This window comes from Micropterus dolomieu, linkage group LG14, assembly GCF_021292245.1.
Source record: "Micropterus dolomieu isolate WLL.071019.BEF.003 ecotype Adirondacks linkage group LG14, ASM2129224v1, whole genome shotgun sequence".
NCBI lineage: Eukaryota > Metazoa > Chordata > Actinopteri > Centrarchiformes > Centrarchidae > Micropterus > Micropterus dolomieu.
The window spans coordinates 11889551-11906221 of NC_060163.1; the positions used below are offsets into that span (position 1 = coordinate 11889551).

Here is a 16671-nt window from a genome sequence, read left to right on the forward strand (position 1 = left end):
GGGTGGGAGGGAAAAGGAGAAAGAGAAGTAAGGAGTTTCCTGCGTTGGACCTGACTCTGCAGTTGGGTTTCCTCAGAGGTGAGGTACACATTCAAGTGTGTGTCTGTGTATATGTGCCTCACTGTTTATTTACAGAGCTTTAGCCCTTACTCTGTTCATATAGGAGGGGAGCCACTCTACCCAGTACTCTCCCCCTTCAAACCCCAGTTTAGCCCCTGTGAGTGGAAACACACCAAAGCACTGCCTGTGTGTGAGCATACTTTCCAGTGGGAAACACACACACACACAAATTGATATTATTTCCGCAACTGAGGCTAATGACTGCAATAAAAGCGACAGATGATCAACACAACACACAGCTCATTAACTAATAATTTATTTTTTTTATCATTTAGATTGAAAAGTCAGTGGTTCGTTGCCTCAGAAGAAAATGTACAAGGAAGACCTTGTTATAACAGAAGTGAAGAGCAGGCCTGAACTGAGGGAAGAATCCCTTTGTTACCCAAGATAGGTAAGTGGGCTTCTTTTGTGTGAGTGACACATTATTCCCAGGACATTAATGTAACAGCAAGTGGTGGGTTGTTGTGTCAGTTCTTCTCTGTCTCTCTATGGGAAAAGCAAAGGATCCGATCAGCCCGTGTCACATTTTTACAAGATTTACCTCAAAGTCATTTACAATTTGGGCGGATGTTGTCTGGAAACAGCATAAAACCAAAAGGAATACATTCTGTGTAATATCTGAACCACATCTTCTGGTCGTGATCACCAAAGCATATGTGTCTGGTTTCTACATCCATATAACATCATCTGGTTTGTGCATCCATACACGTGAGTCATCCCAGGCCAAGTGACGCTTTACAAAAGACAACATCAATGGCAAGAGGCAGTTCAGTACATATTTACAACATTAAAAATGTGTCAAGACTTATTAAACAAGGCAAGATGGAAGAGAAACATAAAAATTGGGAATCATAATTGTAAATGATAATTCTTCATCATAGGCTGTTCAGACTCCTCAAACATTAAACAGTGGCAAAACTGAGAAGCTTTGTCATCCCAAAAAGTCTGCCTTCAAATGAGAGCTCTGTCACCTCTCTGCACTTTCAGTTCATGTGCAAATCACTTGTTTACTCGGGTAAGGTTAATTAGACACACACATACTCACTCACACACACACACTTGTGAACGCTATAAATGCTGCAAAGCGGGGGAAACAAAGCAACTCAGTTATGGTGTCAGTTCCATTGCCAAGCTGCTGGGCCAGTTAACGTAAAACAACAGGACGGCTCTCCCTATGAGGCTCACTAAATAGCTTTCACAAGACTACGCGTCCACCCCCCAAACAACATCTGGCTCACTCTTACTTCTTATCTTTATTCCAACATTCAGGGTGGGCACTTAAGAAAAGGGAAACAGGGAGCCAATAGAAAGGAAAGGATTTTAAGCAATTCTACGTGAAAGAAAGTCAGAATTCAAGGACACTGCAGTTCCTCACAGGGCACGTAATTTGACCATCTATCATAATGTGTCACACCATACTCACATACCATGGTGAGGAGACGGGTGCTACTGTAACACCACCTGTCTGACAGGCCACTGCGGGCAGCCAACACACAAATAACTGACTGTTTGGCTCCGCATTTTTGTGAAATTCTGGCGGTGGGAATTGTGCCTTGGGCATAGCACTGTCAAAACTTCCACTCTTCTTTTGTCCAGAAATCAGAGTGGGTGATTTAATTTTGGTTAAGAGTTGTTTTTGTATTAGAGATTAAAATGTCACTATGAGACAGACAGATAAGCATGAAGATCCACAATCATTTAACATCATCTAATCCTGTTCATAGTTTATAATAGCATCAAATATCATGGCATCCACATTCTTAGTGACATTATTTCATAAACACTCAGACCATACACCTGTGTGAGTGTGTTCTTCACAGTTTTGACATACATTCTAGGAAGACGTGAAAACAAGAACTGCAGTGAAGCACAGTACACCACTAAGGAGTTTTGGCAGCCTCTTTCTGTGCTGTCACTTATCTAAAACACTGAATACACAACATGCAAAATGGGTTAAAAAAGAGAGAATTTGGGGAGGGTGGTGGCTGACACAGAGAAGAGAGCAGAGGAGAGAGACTTTTGGAAGAATGACAAACCAAACATATACCGCAGCCAGAGAATTGTAACCACTAGCTAGCATGACATGCCAGTCGGCACACTCACTGCTACGCTAGCTTGATGTGCCCCTCAAAAATGTGTGTTTATCTTGTACTCTACTTAAATAAATTGTAATGTGCTTTACAAAATGCAAAAGGCAGATAAAAAGCTTGAGAGCAACCAGATGGTTCTCTCCCTGGTTTTCGTTGGTCCTGACTTCCACAGTCTTTTAATTGAATTTAAAAACTGACTATGCTTATTTGGCAAAGGATGACAGGGACTGCGTTAGGGTAGGCAAATGGGGGAAGATGACTTGGGAAGTTTTCCTTTGGATTTTGATGCTCATATTGGTTTAGGTCTCATTCTGCTCACTGTAAGGTTTTGATGGACCAGCAAAAACCACAAACATGCAAACATAACAAAGCTCATGAAGAGTGAAATATGATCCTCTCATGTCATAATACAATCAGTGAGCACTAAAAACTTTCCAGCCTCATTCATTTTGTCAAAATATGCTAGAGAAAAACACGACTATGATGTTTATCCGACTTTGTTTTCTTTTTACTGCATGAAAAGGAACTCTCGTTTCAATCTCTTATTTCAGCAAACAAAAGTCTGCCAGTCACTAGAAACATCAGGAAAACGTTCAGACATTTAAATACAAAGAAATGACATTGGCCACACAGCAACATCTGGAAGGCCACTACCCAGCGGAAGACATTATCCGTAAAGCAAAAAGTCTCCTTGGAAATATTGGTATTGTTCTGAAATTCCAGCCATTTGTCCACACCGCTTAATCTTTCTTCCAGAAAAAGTGACAAGCAATGAGTCACAATGGTGATGCATGACTTTATAAACCACTCACGAGAGGGACTAGTGGTGAAGAGGCCTGGAATGTGACTCACACATGCTAACAGAGTTTGTTCTGCTTAAAATGAAACAAAAAGATACATCTCAAACAAGGATATGGCTGGGATATGGATGGTTGAGATAAAACATAGCCATACAAAGAATATAAACTCTACTATGAGCAGTGGCATCAAATACTTGCAAATACAACAGCCTACATGAGCAGTTTATTCTGTGAGGGCTGTCTGGTGGCAGCAGCAGTGGTGGTGAGACTGAGGTTTGCTGTGGAAAAATGTCCCTGCAAAGGGAGCCCTTGGTTCCTCACGGGACAATAGTTTTATAGTTACAGTCTGTAGAAGTTACTGCAGAATCCTGGAGCAAGTAGGCCCATTTTTTAATGAACATTTTAACAAATGTTGAAAGGTTGTCAGGTGGACAGCTTATACTGGTCCAAGTTGAGTTTGTTTCAACAATGAAACGTGAGGCCAAGCTGAGGATGTGCAGCTTGTCTTGCTGCTGAAATCAGTCAGTCTCTGAAGTGACAAACACTGTATAAAATCCTCATTACAGGTATGTGAAATGTGGGCACTAATGTTCTTATACGTTAAACAAAGTGGGAGGAGACAGTCTTGACATGAGGAGGAGGCTGAGGGTCAGGGGAGCAAGTTGGGGGACGAGTGGACATTTCCGCTGTCGTCGTTGAGGGAGGGAATGGCGTCTACTTTTGTCTACACTTCATACCCTTTTTAATGGTCCCTTTTAAAGGCAAACCAATCAGACAAAAAAAGACAACTGACATAACAAAGACAAAACTTGAACAATAAAATGGAAAATAATTATACAATATACACAAAACGCGGTCCTTAAAATGGGCAGGGTACATGCAGTCTTTCTAATGTGCACTGTTCCCGCGATGGGCGAAGACAAAGGATTCAGGGGGAGGAGAGGGAGATCACTTTGTATGGGTTCATGAAGACGGGTGGGAGGGAGAGGTAGGGATGAACAATGCTTTCCCATCACGCTTTGCTGCATTTCCCCTTCTTCTCTTTGCGCTGGAACTTCCTCAGGCGTCTCGTCCAAATGTCCCTCCACTGGATCACCAGGCTGTTCTTATCAGCCACAAGGCCCAAACGCTCCGCCCCTGGACTGGTGGCTCCACCCCCAGGCCCGACTCCTGTACCCGCCCCTGTGCCCGTACCACCGTCGCTGCCACCCATCACCAGGAACCGTTTGCTCATCTGGATCTTGGGACATTTGCAGGCTAGGTCCTTCATGTGTACCCACAGGATGTTGTCGCCCCGCTTCAAGGGCTCACCGCGGCTCTTGTACACAGACACCACATTAACTGAGAACTTCGCCCAGTCCCCTATCGTCTCCATGTCCAGCACGTTCACTTGGACCGCTGAGGACATATTCATAAAAGAAACACTCAGGTCAATACTCACAACACAGTATGTTATGGTTGATAATTCATTTTACTCTCTTACCATAATCCTTCTTGCAGTATTTCTTCATGTTGATCTTCAGGTTGCCCTTTACTGGTTTACAATAGGACTCGCAATCTGCAAAAACAAGAACAACCAATATTCACTTGTGTAAGTAAATCACGGGCTGTAACTCCATTGATCCTCTTAATAATACTTACTGACACTCAAATTACACACATAATAGGACACTTACACACTTGGATTTTGAATTATTGCCATAAGGTTGCATTTTATAACTATTTCACACCATTTCATAGAGCATAATGTGGTTTTCTTGTCGCACATCAATAGCAACCAGCACATCTGTAATGCAAAGTTAGAGTGATAAAACACCGTAAACTGTTATGTACTGTGAAACCACCAATTAACACCCTCAACAGTATCAAAATAAATCACTATGTGCTTGTTTCTGTACATGCACACAGGTCAAGATTGTTATATACTGAATGTATGTATTTTCATTCACCCAGAAAAAGTCTTTTTTTTACTAATTTTATTACTTTTGCAAACCAAGAACTTGTCGAAGACCTACAACTACCTTGGTGTGCTACTTGATTCACACCTTACATTTTGGGAACACATTTCTAGAAAAAAGTTGAATCAGAAACTCTATGTGTATAACAAGATTAGGTCATATCTTTCCTTTTCAGTTTCTGAAACTTATCTACATGCCATTGTGTTTTCAACAATGTCCAATGTCCTACTGTCTTCCAATCTGGTCTCTTACCACTAAGGACATCACTGAACCAATAGCACGACTATATTACCGAGCACTTAAGATCTACAGTAATCTTCCAAAGTGGTCTCATCATTGCAGTGCGCTCACACACACAAATGCTTTGACTTATCAGAACTACGTAAACAGTCATGCTATTGCATTTTACTTTCAGATTCAAAATAGGTCTTCACCGGCACTTAAAGGTCTTCTTCTGACATACAATATGAGACCACTACGCTTCACTAGGTCAGTCTCACAGGCACTCATTCCAGTTCCATCATACAAAAACAACTACGGTCAGAAATCTTTTTTCTATATTTACACTAAAATTTGGAATGACATTCCCCATCACATTCGAACATTATCATCCATCACATATTTCAAAAAGTCATATAAACTGTTTCTTCTTAACAGTCATACTTGTACACACTGATTGTCTAGTAAATAATAATGTCCTGTATAAATGTGTGTAAACTGAGTCAGGCCCGTTTACTGTAACTAAATTGTTGCTCTTAAACTTTTCCTGTATAATAAATGAAATTAAATAAAATATATTAAGGTTGTTATATGTCCTACAGTATATAATTAAGATTATTTTTGTACTTGAATTGTTTCATAACCGTGTGGCGAATATTTACACTTGCCCTCACAACAATATCTTCAATGACAGGGCCAAAGGCTCCAAGGAAAACTGGAGCAGGTTGGATAATGTTGAGCTTGGTTTTGGTTTTTGTGTGCTCTAATACAACGTTTGACAAATCACACATCAAACCCCAGCAACAGCCGGTGCTGGGAGGCAAGTGAAACATACCAGAGTAGTAAAAGTGTTCAGTTTGACATGTTTTCTGGGGTCTTGAGGAAAAACAGAGCATAGTGGAAGCAGGTCATGGTATGTGAATAGACCTTGGCTGCCAGTATGACGATTGAGACCACACATTGGACAGATGACCTCTACTGACCACTCATAGGAGGAGCCGCCAGTGACGAGGTGTTATAATTATGATTGAATGAATCTAAAACCAGCCTGGGTTTGGTTTAGTTGTCATGTATCTATTTTTTTCAGGTCTACCCTTCTTCACACAGTTACACAAATATGGAAACTGCACTGGAAACAATTCTGCCCTGAATTTGTCAATCTAAAACTTGAAGCAACTGGCTTTCTGGCCGCAACCTCACGTCTGAAAATTACAATGCCAATTAAATTTATTTATAAATTGATGTTGAAAAATTACTGTGTATAACTGTTTCTATGGACCATAAACGCTGGAGATAAGCTAAGTCAGATAGAGTACATGCATGTAATTATTTCTCATTGTTTGTTTCTTGTAATCCTAAAATATTTATTTTGTCATCTCAACATTAAAAGCTTTTCTTCTCTATGATCACAAAATACATTTTCCATGAGCTGAGAGCAGAGGGAATGAGAACAAAGTTAAGCAAAATTAAATGAGCTTATTAGTTAAAACAGATAATCAAAAACAAGTGCTGATGTTAAAAACTGATAACAAGAATCCCTGATGCAGTTCAAAGTATTGCACTGTTTTTGAACTGTGCTCATGTTAACTACTGCTGCTGGAGATGTGACAAGAAAGAAAGAGACACTGTTGATCATTAGCAAGGCTCTGCTGTACTTGACTTGATGCCACTGGATTTTATGACCTGTAGAATTTTTCCAATCCACTTATTTCAATGAAAAGGATATAAAATTAAGAAAGAAATATGAAAATGAACTGAAAATGCAGAAAATGTCAAGAAGATCACTTCCCAACGTGCTTCTAGTCAGACACGTACTTGGATTGTCAGGGCATGAAACTGAAAAAACACATGCTGGTAATTAGACTCAGGCCTCTCATTGCTTTCAGAAGATATCCCATTCAGTCATGTTGCTTCCCAAAGCAGACCAAATAAAATTGCTCTTTCTGGGTTCGATGGGAGTTGAGGGTGTTGCATCGCTCGAGAGAGGGTGTTGCATCGCTCATTTTTTGGGGAACCGTGAATGGAGCAATGGAAGGAGGGAAGAAACAGGGGACCAAGAAGCCCATAAAAATGTCCAGGAGGCTTGGCTGTATATCAGAGTGCTGGAGATTTTATTAGCCAGAGAGAGGAGAGAAAAGGAAAGGAAGGGAGAAGAAGAGAGCAGATGGCAGCTTCCAATAACCTCGAGACAGGGTGACTTCACAAAAAGCGATGAGTGGAGGTGTAGATGTGGACGGGTGCAGAGGTGTATGTGTAGAAAGATTTGTGTGTATGTGTGTGTGTGTGTGTGTGTGTGTGTGTGTGTGTGTGTGTGTGTGTGTGTTGTACATTACTTACAGACTTTACATTAATGATGTTGAATATCATAGCTTGGTCTTTTTCATTATAAGTGGGCGTGTGGTTTCATGTGCAGATCATTATCATGTAAGTGTGCGTGCAACTGTGACAAGCATGCATTTGTATGAGATGTGCATGGATTTCATTAGATCCCTGCCATTGTGTGTCTGTGTATGAGTGTGTGTGTGTGTGTGTGTGTGCGCGCGCTTGTGTGTGCTGGAAACAGTGGCTGGCCTAAAGGTATCAGTGGTGAAACGCTGGCTGATAGACAGTGTGCGTTTTCCCATGAAGAGTCACTTTCTGCTGGCTGTTCACCTGGAAAAGCTCCCGGTGAATCGCCCACTGACCCAGAAGGCCGGCCCACTGAAAACACTTACAATTGGTTCCAGGGCTCTTGATGCCCTCATTCCCTAGAGCCCCCTCTCACTGTGCCATGACAAGGACAAATTGCATCCACCGCCCCTTACACAAAAACATTTTGGGGCCTTAAGTTTCTGATGATGAAGCTCGTTCTGTGATAGTTTAGGAGGGAGAAAGATGGGGGAAATGCTCTGGTGTGTTTGGTAGACCCTGAGGTGAATTGGCGATCAACAACTGTTGTGTTCTTAGACCCCGTAACATTTTCCCAGGGAAGTTAAAACAGAAGAAAGGGCTGGCATTTTTCTTGCTTTTTTTTTCAAAAAGGCTCAAAGGTCTCAAAGTAATGAGATGAAACTGAATGAGATAAGTCACAAATGAGAAAAGAAGAAAATTATTGTTGACATCTATTTACCTTTAAATATTTTGACATTTTGGGAAATACGCTTATTTGCTTTCTTGCTGAGAGTTGGATGAGAAGATAGATACCCCTCTCATGTAAGTGCAATAAATATGCAGCTGGAGCCAGCGGGCTGGTTAGTTTACCTTAGCAGCTATCCGGGCTCTGTGCAAAGGCAACAAAATCTGCTATATGTCTTTTGTTAAAGCCCTACAAAAACCAAGTGTAAAAATTACAATTTGTGGTTTTACAGGGTTTATTGTGACGGACTGTTTCTTGGCCTGTATATGTTTCCAGTCTTTGTACTAAGCCAAATGGTTAGCTTGCTAAGCTAATTTACTGCAGACATAAGAATATAAATCTTCTCATTTCACTCATGCAAGAAAGCAAATAAGTGTATTTCACAACATGTCAAAGCATTCCTTTGTAAAGCTTTTTATTTAAAAGGAGGTTTTTTTGTAGTGATATTACGCAAAGTTCATTGACTTCATGGCAAGTTTGGCCTTCAGCTTCACTATTTTTCTGTGAAGTGAAGTCAGTATCAGCCACTATAGACATCTTGGACAGATTGTATTTATCTTTGAAATATAAGAAGTCCATAAGTCAAACCTATAATTTGAACTTTCAGACAAAATATATGATTTGTATAAGAGAAAGGATATAAAAATAATACAACTATAGCCTTTGAATGGTGCAGTAAAGTATCAATGGCAAAGTGGTGGGGTACGACCTGCAGCCTGAGTGATGATATATATTATAAACCTACTAATGAATCAACATTTCCAAATCAACACCACCACTCACATCAAACAGCCGCAGCATGAAAAATAAGGGCAGGGTAATTGACCGGAGCCTAAATTGGACAGTTAGAGGGAGAGAGTGAACAAATTTCCCTCAGTCACTTGCCAATACTCTTTTCACGCCCCAAAACTCTCCCTTCCACTATATCTCCCAGCTAAACTTTAACTAATCACCTCTACTGTCTATCTGCTGGCCTTGGTTTAAAGCTGGAGCTATATTTTGAGTACAGCAAGGCTCCACTAACTTGAGGTTAGAGGTTGGGGAAACTGCGCCAAAGACACAGGTTTTTAAGACAATGGAAAAATTCTGCAGGTCCCAGTACACTCATTCTCTTTGCAGAACTTCAAAAGAGGGGACCCACCCTTCATTAATATTTATTCCACACCTTAAAACCCAAGTCCAGAAATATAAAAAAATATGTTTTTGTTCCTCTCATAAAGCAGTGGTGCTTATGGGCGAGGTGCAGCGAGCATATACTAACCTGCTGGCTCCTCTGTGCTGCTCACCACAGCTGTGGGGTTGACCACTGGGATTTCTGAAACACACACAAGAAATATAAAGATACTTCACTTATTAAATGTGAATCCATACCTTTCAAATATGGTTTTAGTGATTTGTCTGTATGCCTGTTAAGAGTGCATGTGTGGTCAAATAAATTAAGTATGTCTATGTCATTAAAAGCAATTCCAAAGAGTGGGTATGGTAAGGCTTTGTGAATATATGTATATACCCACATCAGAGTGTAAGCTTAGTGTTGAGGAGAAGTAGAAAGTGTCGTTGCTCACCAATGTTAATAAGACAAAATACCATGGTTGTTGTCCAGTAGGTTTGGATTGTGACATTTGTCAACTACGCACATGAAAACACATGGGGCATTGCAGACAGACATACTAGATAAACGCCGACAGACTGACAGGGATATTTATTAGTGATGAGAGGAAAGACAGGCTCAAATAAACTATACATTCCACGGATTAATGGGGTGGTTTCATTTTCATTGTCATTTTTAAGGAATACATTGAAAGATCGTCAGACAGTATGAGTGGAATAAAATAATGGAGGTCAGAGGACCAAATGTAAGTTTTGAGTCAGACGCATCACAAATTCACCCAGTAATCCAGTTTGGAGGAGTCAATCCATTCAAAGTCGGCACACTTGATATTTCTGAGACAAAAGCTGATTCTTTGAGGCACACACATTAAAATGGAAAGGTGGCCGCACTAGATTAGTCTTGTCCTCCCCTAACAGATGCTGGGTTAACACTGCTGTGTAATCTCCATGCAAGCATGTATAGACAGATGGACAGATGGCACGGGGGGCAATTTTGGTTGGATCGACTTGAGACAGATGCAGCCCTCCCTCGCTGTGCCCGCTGGCTACTCCAAAAAGTGCCTCGTGGAATTCCTCCAGGACTTCTCTTCTAATCGTATGCAACTTTCCAAAACAAATGCTAATGCTAACAACAGGCCCTCTGCTTTTACCGTAAACAGAGTTACTGGAACGCGGCTTAGCATCCACCCAGAGGATCTGCTTTTGATTGGATTTGGAGGTTGAGGGTTTGAACCAAGCGAGTGGGAGTGTGTTGGCGGGAGGTAGGGGAGTTGTTGGAAAGCTGAATAGAGGCAAAAGCAGCAGTTGTCTCTCTGAAATTATGGACACCCCGCCAACAAAAACAAACAAGGGTACAGAGCTTTGTGAGGGAGACGCAGCTGCTAGAAGCCACTTGGAGTCTGTGTGCCCTCATGGCCACATCTTGTGAACACAGACAGATGATGAAAGGATCATTCAGATGAGGGTTGCTGCCATCATACTAATTGGCTGCTTAATGGGCTTGTCCTCTGTCTTAGGGTCCAGGAGCCTCAACAGGAGGTAAGATGCACATAATGAGGTCATATTGACACACACAGTTGTCATTGCCGCTATTCGTAATGGATCCAAATGTACGCATGTACTTAAACGCACATACACAATCCTTCTTGTTCTCACTGGATGGTTCAGTTGTGCTCAAATGAGTGGGGTCTGCCATCCATGACCACAGTTGTTTTCTCCTCCTCGCCCATCCGCCATCTGCTCCGGGGCTGCATGTGAGAGAAACAACATGGCAGCATGTGGCACAGTGTGGCAGAGCTCGGTACGGCACTGTGCGGCACGGATTGCTTTGGTGGAGGCTGTCTTGTGAGCGTGTGCCTGTGCCTGGCACACAGTGCGGTGGAAAGTTGCCCTCTATTACACATGCCTGCATGTGCCGGGCCACTGGCAAACTTCATAACCCGCACGCACACATATACGCTTGTCACAAGAAATTAAAAACCTGATGTAGTCGACATGCAAACTAAAGTACACACACACACACACACACACACACACACTATCTACTATACACTGTTGACAGCAAGTGGAAAACAACAACCAAATCTTGAGTTCTCACACAACCAGACTTTATATCCGGGTCCTTCTTACACCACATCTTTTGGGTTGTTCTCTATGAAATTATCATTGCATATTCAGCGGTCATGCAAACCCACAGAACACATGTACTGTATATATGCAGTGCAGAGATCGGGTTGGGTGTGCCTGTCAGAAGGCCAGAATGGCTTTGGGCATCAGGGAAGTGTGCTTTCAATTATACTCTGTAATACCTATGGTTTGAGTATGTGCTGCTTTTAGTGTAGTTCAGTACTCTGTTGTAACTATGTATTATGCCTTTTGTTCTGTTATGTTCTTCAAAATGGAGCTTGTCAGTTTTGAAGTTTTAAGCAGTGACTCACTGACAAGCTGATACAATTACCAAGCTGAAGACAGTGTAAATGATCACTATCACATGCATTGACTGGTATTTTTGTGTGCATGTCTGTGTGAGTCACTCACTGATGCAGGGGGCGACAGGTGAGCGGCTCTGCTGGTAGCCCTTGGCGCAGCGGTTGCAGGTGATGCCAGTGACGCCATCCTTGCAGGGGCACTGGCCTGTGGTCTGGTTGCAAGTCTTGCCTGCTGCGCCCACAGGGTGGCAGTCACAGGCTGGGGTGGGGGTTGGTGACAGGTGTGAAGGGGGGAGGGAGGGAGGGTTGTGATATAAGAAAAAGGAGAGAGAGAGAAAATATATCTGAAGTTACTTCATTAAACGTGTTGCCAAAATGACACACAAGTCACAGGATTTGACTGCAGGGATGTTGTAATCTTCTGCTATTTTGCCAGAAGACAGCAGATATGCATTAGGCTTGTTAAGAATGTTTGGCTCACGACTTCAAGGAGTGAGGCAGCCTTTTCCTGTCTGCTTCTCGGGATCCCCTGAACACCACAAGGTGAAACACTGTGTATGTACATCTGTTTGTGTGAAGAGTAATTCAGAGAGTCAGAAAGAATTAATGTATGAAAGAATGAGACAGCAGGTGACAAGTGAAATGACAGAAAGACTAACAGTGTGATGGGGTGATGCATGTAGTGCATCACTGTCCCAGAAAGGCACACAGCGCCATCCTCTCTGCTTGTTTCCTCTCTCCTAAAAGCAGTGTGCAGTCTGGTGCCTGCTTGGTGACACACACTCTGCTGTTTCGTCACTTCTCGAAAGTTCAGTTTATGCCCAGCAGATGCCAACAGCAACAAGCAATGCTCCGGTCACCTCGCTTTGGCAAAGCTTTTATGAGTTTTGCTGGTTCTAGGCAATTTTTTTAACCCCCCTTAAGCAACATGAGGCTTTTTTTTGGTTTAAAGAGCTGTTAAATACAAGAGCTAGCGTGCTGTTCCAAAGCCTACTGAGAGAGCTTTACAAGATGTTAGAGAGGATGACAGGGAGAGGGAGAAGCAACATATCCGAGAGTGAGAAGTGAAGGAGAGGATGGGAGAGAAACAGAGAGAGAGTGAGAGACACAGCGCTTCAGTATAGACCAAACAGAGCCTCTGGTGGCTCAACGGCATAGAAAACAGTGAATCCAACCAAATTGTGGCTACTCTGTCTAAAAACAGACATTTGTTCTTTAAGCAATAAACACATACTTAACATTTCACAGGAATCCAGCCAGACAAACACATCAGTGACATATCAAAACAAATGTAAGACTTTTATATCTGCTTAAGCAGCCTTTAGGGGTGTCACTGGTGTGGTGTTGAGAGTAAAACAGGTTAGAGTACTTCCTTTCCTATCTTATCTACTGACATGCTGCAAAAAGTACAACAAACCATCAAATGCAAAGTGAACATTCTGCCATTTCCCCTTTTTTTCTATGTAATTCTTTTGAAAACAGGCACAGGCTAGTGCAAAATGACTTAAGCAAACTTGGAGTGACTCGACCGTAACTCAATAGCTCTAATTGTCCAAGCTTATCAAGAAAAGACAAGAAAGGCCAAAATTACACTTTGGGGAAAAACCCTGTAACCCAACAGTTTGTTACAGGGCTTGCCAGAGAAAGACAGCTGCTAACATGCCACAGTTTCTTCCCACCACTTGATGGAACTGTGAATGTGTTTATTTGCAGCGGACCTTTTTTTGCTGCTACAACAGAGGGGAGCCTGAGGAGCGTACCACCTGTTGACTGGGCAAAGGGAGGGTTTAAATGCCTGAAACTGACCCAAGAGTGATCGTGTGTGTCTGGCGGCGGGGTGGGGAGGGATTAACTCCAGCTCAGATCTTCAGAAACACATTTGCCTTTTCCGGCAAGGCCAACCGTTCCATGGGTGTCAAAGTGGCTGCGCTCTGTTTGAAGCTGCGCACAGAGACGTAAATTTGATGCCTCAGCGCCCGTGCAAAATCCCCACCATTTGAGTCACGCAGGCCCAACCAGGAAAATTGAGCTTTGATTACACTTGGTAAGAGTTTCTGACTGACCTAAAGAGAATACACATCTGCATATGGCAGGGTAACATGCAGGGCTGAGTTTTATGTCAGAGGTTGAGAGAACACGGGTCTCCGGACTGGTATGCTTCACATCCATACCCACCCTCATATATCAGCCAGAGCCAGAGCGCCTGCCACTATTACCAGGTACTGCATCATCCATGGACCATTTGAGAATCTCTGGCATTCCTGGAGTGTGTGGCCTTAGACGTCTTAATGCAAACCAGCTGATTAGTTAATTATTTAACACACTGATATGAAACCCTGATCCATAGAAGGAAGCCTTGTATCGTCTACATAGATAATTATTTTCCATCCTAAACTGAAGAACGAGTAATTGTTTTGAGTTCAACTGAAAAGTAAACAAACTAGTTTTATCAAAATAAAAGATCATATACTGATAATAACTGATTGGATGTGAGGTTTATTCTTGCCTGAGAAATGATGCTCCCAAAGCAAATGTGGGATAAACCCCCGGTTATTTCATCTGTCTGGAGTTGGTCTGTCATGCCTGCCGAGACATGTGGCCATTGTTTCCTGGCGGATCACTCAACAGCACAAGCTATCAACTCATTCCGGTCAGTATGAACAAGATGTGAGTAACGTTAGATGTTCTCACTTCCCTTCTAAACAATCATAGGCTGTTAAGACATCAGAGTTTACTGCTGATGTCCACATTGTTCAGTAAACAACCAGCAACTGCCAGGTCTGAATGGGCAGTAAACTGCAGGATGGGGATGGGGGTGGTGGTGTCACTCTCCACCCCCAGCTCTCCTCCTTGAACTGTTTTTCTGAAGTTTTATGTGCAGGGGCTCGGGCCAGTTAAGAAGCAATAAAAACGTCCTCAGAGGTTGATGACTTTTCAAGGCTTTGCGCCTGCAGACGTGACAGGCACTGTGTTGGGATTTGTAGTCCTTTGACAGGCATTTGTTCAGTTTAAACTGATTTGTGTTGCTCTGTGAATATGTGTGCTAAAGTCATTCATGTACACAAATTATTAAATCGAGAGACTGAATGAAGTCATTTGTATGTACAAATTAATATCATACACAAATGATTCATTCAAGCACGCTAATCATTTTTTGAGACATATTAGCATTATTTTAGAATTAGTAATAACACTATGTGAGACTGATAAAGTGAAGGTGTCAACACAGCTCCACTCAGTGTCAGTGACATTTGAGATCTTGATTCTCTGACTTTACTCTGTTCATGGACACAGGTATTGGCTAACCTTGATGCTCATGATATAAAAATGGTGTAATTAACTCTCAAGGTTCGAACTTTCATGCTGCTATAAGCCAGGTACTATATTACTAATCTAAAATGACTTTTAGAATTCAATTGCATAACACGTTTTTTCTTTTTTATCACAGCAAATATCCCCATGCCCTGCTTCAGAAAGATATTTGAGACATTCGGCCAATGTGGTTTATGTTGGCCAGCGTTTCTTTGCATTTTTAAGGCCATTTATCAATGTTCCTTGTGGTCAACGGATACCAGCTGTACGGCTTGGATTCACATAAAAACCTTGTATTTTGAAAACCTCATATACTGCAGCCTGGCCATGTGGTGATTGCCATGTTTCTTTCATTCTGCTGACTGTTTTAATGCTTGTGACAGTGTAAAGGGCTCCTAGAGAGGCTGGTGCCCAGGCATTTCAACTGTAGTGCTGGAATCCTGCAGATTCACTTTGTACTGGGATCTTAGTACTTTACAAAGAAGAGTGTGTGTTTTGTGTACGTGGGAGGTAAGTGTTAGTGGTGATGGAGGAAGGAGAGAGGTGGTTACTCCTCCTCATATACTCCTCAGATCGTGTATAGATACCCATCTACAGAGCAGGTCTTATTAGAAACAGACATGGCCTATTTGTCCTCCCAGAGCCTGCTCTGCCTACAGCCAAACCTAAATGACAGCTCCTAGAAGGCTGGAATTGCTCTGATCAATCACGGAGCCAGACGCACAGCAAAGGCTTTTCGGACATTAACTTTCATTTCCGTCACATCTGGGGCCTTTGTGAGGGTGGGAAGTAAGCTGTTTACCACCTGATCATTAGACATTGATAAGGACAAATTGTAGTGTCAGGGGGCTCAAGTGTGTGTGAGAGTGTCACACTCCCAGGTACTGCAGGAAATGGAAGATGGGGGAGCAATGTGCACATGGGGACACACATCTCAGGGCAGATCTCCTGCCAGGATTGAGGCAGATCTTGTTCTGTCAGTGTTTTGGTGCGGTAGCAGGTCAAATGACTTAAGTTTGAAGGTATGTGACCAAGTCACTGTGGAGTTTTTGCCATTAGATGATGAATGGCTCAACTTCTCAGCACAACTAATATCATGCAATTTCTAACCTCCTGGTGTTCGGTTACAGCTTGGGTCGGCTGCAGAAGGAAAACTGAGCGGAAGCCAGTAGGAGATTCTCGCCATGAAATTTCAACCAAAAGATCTTCACGGCTATGAGCACTGACAGCTCTCAGCAATGCTGTTTTTTAATGTTCTGGAAGTCCTTCTTTACCTTCATCAGAATCAACAGAATAAAAAACACTCGCTCTCTGCTATTGATTTGAATATTTTCCTGAGCAACAAGTACAGGAAGCTTGTGTTATTTTTGCAGTGAGTCCAACAAGAGGAGAGAAATGCTTCCAGCAAAATATGGAGCTGAAAAATATTCACTGCAAATGTGAAATAATAAAAGGGTAAAATACATGTTTCCATGAGAAATGCCTTGGTCAAGTGATAATATTATGTGGTGTGTGGTA

The 16671-nt window shown here is 42.2% G+C and overlaps 1 protein-coding gene across 2 annotated transcripts in view; it reads right to left on the reverse strand.

Moving 5' to 3' along the window:
* Nucleotides 1-360: 360 nt before the first annotated feature.
* ntn2 (netrin 2) overlaps nucleotides 361-16671 on the reverse strand; it is a 43525-nt gene continuing 27214 nt past the window's right edge. For both annotated transcript variants that reach the window (XM_046069661.1, XM_046069660.1), the window contains exons 4-7: nucleotides 11951-12100; nucleotides 9564-9617; nucleotides 4494-4568; nucleotides 361-4408 (exon numbers count right to left, since the gene is read on the reverse strand). In XM_046069661.1, the coding sequence (XP_045925617.1) occupies nucleotides 4023-4408; nucleotides 4494-4568; nucleotides 9564-9617; nucleotides 11951-12100 (665 nt within the window). In that variant the 3' untranslated portion in view covers nucleotides 361-4022. The remainder of the gene's footprint in view (nucleotides 4409-4493; nucleotides 4569-9563; nucleotides 9618-11950; nucleotides 12101-16671) is intronic.